The sequence below is a fragment of the Rhipicephalus sanguineus genome, chromosome 3 (assembly GCF_013339695.2).
Source record: "Rhipicephalus sanguineus isolate Rsan-2018 chromosome 3, BIME_Rsan_1.4, whole genome shotgun sequence".
NCBI lineage: Eukaryota > Metazoa > Arthropoda > Arachnida > Ixodida > Ixodidae > Rhipicephalus > Rhipicephalus sanguineus.
In genome coordinates, this window is record NC_051178.1 from 177,635,564 (window position 1) to 177,643,521 (window position 7,958).

The 7,958-nt window shown below is 46.9% G+C and overlaps 1 protein-coding gene across 2 annotated transcripts in view; it reads left to right on the forward strand.

Moving 5' to 3' along the window:
- The window catches only part of LOC119387732 (sodium/potassium/calcium exchanger 3), a 41,845-nt gene extending 38,447 nt beyond the window's left edge, over positions 1–3,398 (forward strand). Inside the window, exon 9 of one of the 2 annotated variants that reach the window (XM_049413625.1) lies at positions 2,858–3,398. In XM_049413625.1, the coding sequence (XP_049269582.1) occupies positions 2,858–3,180 (323 nt within the window). In that variant the 3' untranslated portion in view covers positions 3,181–3,398. The remainder of the gene's footprint in view (positions 1–2,857) is intronic. The other variant, XM_037655214.2, reaches the window with a different exon arrangement.
- The last annotated feature ends 4,560 nt before the right edge of the window (positions 3,399–7,958 follow it).

The following is a 7,958-nucleotide window of genomic DNA, read 5'->3' on the forward strand; positions in this document are numbered from 1 at the left end:
GAAAGCTGAAAGAGCGCCATTTCTAGAGCCCATCGTAAACTTTCCTGGGGCTACTAATACAAGTACACTTGCAAGGTACCCACTACGCCGTAAATAATATTTTTTTTTTGAAGTTGGGATGCACCCAGTACGGCATTATTCGTCATTCTGCGGAGAATCGAGGTGCCCGCTACACATCCGTAAAGCATTATGTGCACTTTGTTGATGCGGTGGCTGATGACGAAGAATTATGGCTGAGCCTTTTGTAATGGGTTGAAAGCTTTAAACGACCCACTAGTTATGTAATTCGCTCGATCGGTATTTTACTCTCCTAGCACGCTGCATTACATATTGTTGCGCATATGGACGAGGACCACGAGGACCACAGTGAGCGTGCTTGCCGCTCCGGGTTAGAGAAAAAGAAGAAGACGAGGTGAAAATCACTATTTCAAGTTTCAACTACGCATTCTTGGCCCATCCCCCAGAGTAGGCACGTGCCATAGAACAGAAGGAAAAACAAACAAACAAACAAACAAATTAGTCGGCCGCTCCTGAGCTCACCCTCACGACATAATAAACGACCCCTTTCAGCCTTGACGGTCTCCTTCAAATGTAACAATATGTTAACGTGAGTGAAAGAGAGGGAAAGAACTTTAGTGAGGCCCTGAGGAAATGGATCATGGGGGCCTTATGGGCTTCCTTGGCAACCAATACAAGTGCACTTGCGAGGTACCCGCTACGAAGAATTATGGCTGAGCCCTGTGTAATGGATTGGAAGCATTCAAAGACCCACCCGTTGCGCAATACGCATTGTGTGGCTCTTGGTTCTTATTTTACTCTTCTACCACAACATATTACATATGTTAATGTGGTTCAATCCCGATATGAAGCCTGTATAGGGTCTTTTTGCGAAGGAGTTTCAAGCAGCGGCATGGCTCTGTGGTAGAGTACTAGGCTCGAATCAAGATTCGAACCCCGTTCCATCTAGAATATTTTTTCTTATTTCGTTTTTTAACACGAAAGTGATTTATGCCGGGTACCACCGAGACTTCACTGACGTATTTCCGTCATGGATATGACGTTGTAAAATGTACACTAACAGATGACAAGGAAAGAATTAGAAGAAAAAGTGTCGTCGCTGGCAATCGAACCCACGACCCCTCGCTCCATAGCGCGCGGCGCTAAACGACTCGGCCACAGAGCGTACGCCCTTCAGTGCATTAACGGCGACCTATTTATATACACCATTTACCGCGGGTGGCACTCAGAGCTCGGAGACACTTCAGCGTGTTTTCGTTATCACCAGCGAGATGGCGCCAAGAGCGCGCTTTAAAGGTCGTTGCCCCGCTCATTGCGATGCTCGCACGTCTCCCACCCGTGCTTTTCCCTACAAGGCATGGTCGCCCATGTGCGGCGCTTATCTCGTGATGGGGATAGTTTGTGCATCTTGTGCGTTCACCGCAAAGGTTGCGTTGAAGCTACAGAGCGCACGAAGGTCACTTCGCTTGCTGCAGCGGCCGCGTTTGCGAAAGGAGCGCGCTGCCCATACACACAAAAGTAACAACTGTGACAGTTGTAGTTCGAGCTCGTCCTGAGTATACTTGTGCGTTCGTTTCGTGCGTCCTTCTTTGTGTTTGACGGTGCTATAGTTGCCAAACCCCAATAGACCTTGTACAAGCTCTCGTATATCAATGCACAATAAACGCTCAACTACCTCTGTGAAAACACATTTCAGTTTCGTGTTATACCGATTCCTATGACGGAGGGGTCAGCCATGTTTTTTTTTCTTATTTCGCTCGATTGCGGTTACGGACACCGGCGGTGGCGGACAACTACGGCGCCAAAAATGGCTGTTGTTGTGATCTCATCACAGCTTTCGCTGTAAAAACAAGAACCCATGCTTGTAATTACAGTCGAATCTCGCTGATACTATTCCGTATAATACGTATCTTTTAGATACCAGGTTCTTTAGATAACAGCTTGCACTGGGCAGTGCAATTTTCAGATGATGTGTTTAATTTCCCAGTCCTCGTGGACATTGTGTCAACGAGACGCCGCTGTACATCTACATTTAAACAAAGAACATGCTGTCTTTAGAGTTAAGTTAAGCCGCGCTGTTCTCGAGGTGATTCCCTATGTATAAAGTCGGGGGAAAGCGGGAGCCGCATGCAGACAGAGGTTGACGGAACGTAGACCTGTTTTGTGAGTTATTTTGGGTCATCTATGCTTCTTTTCTTATTCGTGAAGGAAGAAAGTGACTTCCCAAGGGCTCGTTTTTTTCTTTGTTAGACACAATATTATGAGAAATAACAGACAATAATGCCAAGGAAAGTATAGGAGATGTTATTTGTAGTGATTAGGATATAAAGGTGAAGAAAGTAAAGTGGACGAAATGATAACTTGCCGCCAGCAGGGACCGAACCTACGACCTTCGAATAACGCGTCCGATGCTCTACCACTGAGCTACGGCGGTGGTGATCCTCCCGTCCACTTTTTGGGGTAATATGTACATTTAAACTTAGGAGTGTTAGTCAGCGCCGATCGCAGCCACGGCGGCCAGTGTGGAACACTCTTTTTTTCTGTCTGTTGGCGTCACGTAACACGTGGGATACAGTAGGTGCGTTTATGGGCAACATGTGTGCTTTCGGTTCGCGTGACTGATTATTGAGAATATTCACAAATGATTGCGGAAATTTGGTGAAGATCAAGCTGATATTATTATCGATTTCTATGTATAGTGCTCTTCATGCATAGACACAGGGACATATATCGATTTAGGAAAAATCAAGAGATGATTATCGTCGGATTTGGAAACAACTACGCTACTATGAGACAGGTCGTCAGATATTTGAAGCGTTCTCGATTTTTTTCCGCGCAGGACTGGGTAACATGGCCATCTGCAACCTCCTGGGCAGCAACATCTTTGACGTGCTCTTCTGCTTGGGCGTGCCGTGGTTGTTCAAGGCCCTATTCGCGTCCACCTCTCACGAGGTGTTCATCAACAGCGCCGCAATGACGTATACGAGCGTCACGCTCCTGTCCACGGTGCTCCTTCTCTTCGTCATCTTTGTGCTCACGCGCTGGACGCTAAACTACAAAGTGGGATTTGCTTGCGTCTTCATGTACGTCATCTTCATCACGCTCGCATGCATGTACGAGCTCAACGTTTTCGGAGATTTCAACCCGCCTACGTGCACGTAGGTGGCACAGGTGGCGCAGTCGTCGCCGCCACTCGCGCTCTTGGACTGACTGTGCACATGCGCTGGACACTTTTTCTGACACAATGCGTCGACCGAACGATGCTGTAGTATTTAAACGACGTTAACGTGTTTTGTAATATAACTACCCAATTTTTCGTTTCTGGCGTACAGTTTAGTAAGTAAAACAAGCTGCAGGCCACGTTCCGTAAGCTCCACCACTCAATTCAATTCGCGAGAGCTCTCTATAGGCAAAGGGTCAGAAGATCGTGCTGAGTGGTGAAGATCAGCGTAAGTATTTCTTGACGCTTTTATGGCGCCGATTTTCTTGCTGTCGATGCCAGCTGAAGGAAATTGCACTGCGCATCACACAGTCACCATTTGTTTTAGTTAATTTTTTTTTCAGAAATTGAAAGCTTGGGCTTGGTAAGGAAACTGTCAAAATCGTGACTACCTTGAAGCTCCTTGCGTCGACGAAGAAGCCTTCACGCGATTACAATACTTTGTGAAGGCTCTCCTGAGACCTTCAATATGAAAATGTGTGTCTGATGGTGACACCTTGTGCAAAACGAGGTCCTGGGGAAAAATTGCACAAGGTCACAAAGAGACATGTTTTACAGTTTCGTGCGTGTGTTTGATGTGTCGTGTCATGTACTTCTGTCATTCTTAAGCAATCTCTCTCTCTCTTTGCAATATGCCTTGAGCCTTTGCGTTGCCTGGCGGTTCGGTTGTTAAACTGTTGAATTCGGCTATGCTGTGAACTTTCGTATCGTTCCGACGGTTAACAAAGCCATTTACTCTTCGTGCTATTGGGTATTGTTTGTCACGCAACACCGCTCAAAACTAGAAGACAACGACTCATTGTGAAGCATTTCTTAAAATTCACGTTGAAGTTTAACTGTGGTTGTCACTTGACATATTCAAAACATTTTTTTCGTTATCATAACTCAAGGAAAAGTGATTCGGTATCTTTCTGTCTGACACTAGCTTACACCATAAAACAATCAGTCTTCGCTAATTGCCATGAATATTCGGTGCCTTGCAATCTCATTGTGAGTGTTTGCACCAAGGTAACTTTATAAAAGACAAGGTCTGAATAAATCTCAGCTATAAGCTTGAAGAAAACAATGCATAAAGTCTGAAAACTAATATTAGTTGTCCGAAAGAAACAGTTCTTCGCATTACGCACGAAAGGAGTTTGTTCTCAACATACTTAAACCTATTGGTGTGCAGTTAAACCCGTTGCATCTTAATCCATCGGCATAGAACACTGAACATCGCTATAACCCGTCAGTTACTTCCAATCAGGATCTGTGATGCCACTGACACTCTTTGTTCGTTTTCTTGCTCACAAGTTAAAAATACAAAAGCTGCGCAGATCGGTACGAGAACATTCTGATATGTACGTCAATCTGAGCAACTGATACATCAAGTACAGCGCAGATGTGAAGACCACATCTAGGATTCCTCGGTTGAAGTACTAAGGGTCTGTTCGCGTCTGCTCTTAACAATGATTCATCACTAGCCGCTTTTGGGCTCCTGTGGAATCAGCGTTGCTGAACCACGCCATCAGCTTTTTCCACTGCAGCCGTACTAACTCCTAGATGATCTCAAACGTCGATCCGGTCACACGAGGCGTGGGAAAAAATTACTGATTACTGAATAAAGGAAAAAAAAAACTGCGCGCAAACCATCGGTGTTTGTTAATGTAAGCGAATAGCTGAACGCTTCTATAGAAAGCCTTTCGCTTTATTCGCGGAATGACGCGCTTCATGGCGTATATTTTTTACAGGGCGGACGTCTAAATGCCTCTTGTTTTGTTAAGGCGAAAGCCTTGGATGCCTCATCGAACGCAAAAAGCGACTTTTGGCGTCGCCGGCGTCAACAAGAGTGATGCAAAATATTCACGCATATCCACGAAGTGAATGATGATGAGTGGGCGAAGCACCGGGGATCATTCGGGTAACCCTGAATCCCCCGTACATTGCCCACTCGAGCATGCAAATGCGTGACAAACACGTGTGTAGAGTATATACAATGTTCTTTTATTGATGTCATAAGGCGTATATCGTGTTGAGGGGCGGACTTCGTTTCCCCTTCATTGTGATCGGTGAAATGAAGAGCCAGGGGTTCTTGAATGGGATGTAATCTGAAGTTAGCGAAGACGAGGTCTATACACGTCCTCCTGGTTGCTGTTGGATGTTCATGCTCATATGAAATGCATCTGAGAGCATAACGCGCCCCTAGCGGTCTCCATTCAAACCAAAGCACGCGACGGGAGTGAGCGCTACTACCACAGCGCCTCTAGCGGACTCCGTGTAAGCCTGAGCTACTCTAGACGCCGGGGGTACAAGGCTCGGCCCTAAGGTGCTTCGCCCCTAAAAACTTGGAGGCCGCTTGAGCTTCGTTTTCAAGGGTAGAATGCAATAGCGTAATAGGACCGTGTTCGTATCGCCTTCCCAATCGCTAGCCTCGCTTCGCCTGTCGGTGGAGACCTACACGCAATAAATTTCACTGAGAAGAAAAAGATGACTTTCACCTTCGAGTCGTCTTATGCAAATGTACGAGGGACCGCGTGACGTTTTATCTAACTCCACTGAAAACAACACCGTTAGTCGGCAAATCGTGCTGTTCAACGATACGAGAAACAGCGCGACACACGGGACAGTGAAAGAGACGGACCAAGCGCTGACTTACAACCAAGGTTTTATTCCGTACATGGGGGTATATATAGCACATGCACGTGGAACTTTGTTCACGAATTCTATGAAAGCTTCTGAAAAAAATAATAAAACCATCATCCACTAGACAGATAGGCAATTTCCCTGGTGAGGAGCGCTAACGAAGGCACGCTCACGCACATATCACCTTTTTTGTCAATGCAAAATGCCTCATAAATCTCACGTGCTCGTTGATCCCTGTATCGCCGAAGTATCTTACATTGATCGAACATTGCATGACAGCCGCATGCAATGTTCGATGACAGCCGCATGCAATGCGCTTGGTCCGTCTCTTTCACTGTCCCGTGTGTCGCGCTGTTTCTCGTATCGTTGAACATGTACCAACCGGCCCAAATACGCACCTTATTGCGTGCTGTTCAGATGTCTTTACGTATAGGGAGCCTGCACGAACGGCGGCGACGGGTATTTGGCCACCTTTTTTTTATTGTCATAGCCACGCTGTACTGCCGATTCGGAATAAGCGCGCGGCCGCAGCTCTCACTCGAATCGTGGCGTCATTGTGCGGTTGAGTGCTGTAACAGATGCTCCCCAAAGTAAGGAATAGAAGTTGGTGCCGAAGAAAGATTATTGCAGTTAAATCAAGGTACCGAAGGACAGCCTGAAGGAGTGGGACAAGACGAACGAGCTATCGCAGCGGCGCAGGCATGAACGACTCGCAGGCATGAACTTGGGATGTCCTGCATGCGCAGCATACAGGACATCCCAAGAAGCATCACGTCTGTCTTGGCAACTTCCTTTCAGGTATGCGAACCATGTCTGGCTTGAGGCATTTCTCTCTTTCATATAGATTTGTTTCATCTACTTGCCACACGAAGCGCATTCGCGTCTGGGAGCGCGCTCGGCAGCTCAATATAAACAAACACATGTACAGTACCGTGGCCTCCCCGATTAGCTCTGGTAGCGCGCAGCCGGAGCTGATCGCGGAGGCCACAACAGTACATACCGGCCTAACCCTCGTGATGGTATCGTGGATATAGTCTTCGAAAACAGCAACCGAGCAAGGCGTACGAGGTCAGCAAAGATGCACGTTGCGACGCTCTGAAGGACCCTAACCAATTCAACAACAACGACAAAAAGAAAGATGCTGCCAGCTCCACTTCGCGAACACCGTCGAAACAGCAAAGCTGAGTCGCTCCTTCGTCAGGCTCACCCTCACCCACCTGTGGTGCGCCTCTCACTGATTCACCCTCTTCGCTGAGCCTTGACATTACCCTTCTTGGCGCGCCTCTAATTTGTTCACCCTTTCACTCAAGCCCCACCCTCGCCCATCTTGGCGCCGCTCAGCACTTCCCCTTCTTACCGACTTCCATTCTCGCCACACTGCGAGGCTACGTGGCCAGTGCTACGCCATCATCGGACGCGGTAACCTCGACTAAGAACAGCTTCAATGTTAAAAAAATTTGGGGCAGCTACGCACTATAGTGGTGCGAAGACTGAGGAAACAGCGAAGCTGGAGGCCCCCTCCTCCTGTTCCTTCTCCTCACCCACACTTCACTTTCCCACCCCATTGCTCTACTATACTATACATAACTATGCTGTGCTATGCTGTCTTTCTCTTTCAGTCTAGTTCTTTCTCTTTCAGTCTAGTTCTCTTTCTTTCTTTCTTTCTTTCTTTCTTTCTTTCTTTCTTTCTTTCTTTTCTTTCTGTCTTTCTTTCTTTTGCTTTCTTTCTTTCTTTCTTTCTTTCTTTCTTTCTTTCTCTCTTTCTTCTCGTTCTCTCTGTTTCTTTCTCTCTTTCTTTGTTTCTTTTTCTCTCTGTCCTTTTCTCATTATCTCGCCCATAGTAACACCATAATATGGTTCCCATAAATGCTTGTTCTGCTAGCGTGCCTGGACAACCGAGTGGTTACGACGCTTGCCTTCGGACCGTGGGTACCCGTGTTCGAATCCCTCGTAAAGAAATTTTACTTCTGTTTATTTATTCCCCCTCCTCTCCACACTTCTGTTCTTCCTCTGGTTCTCCGCCTTCCTCCTCCTCTCCTTCTCCGACGCCTGGTAGAGGCTGGTGTTATCGATCGCCCGGCGAGGCTAGGGAGCTAGC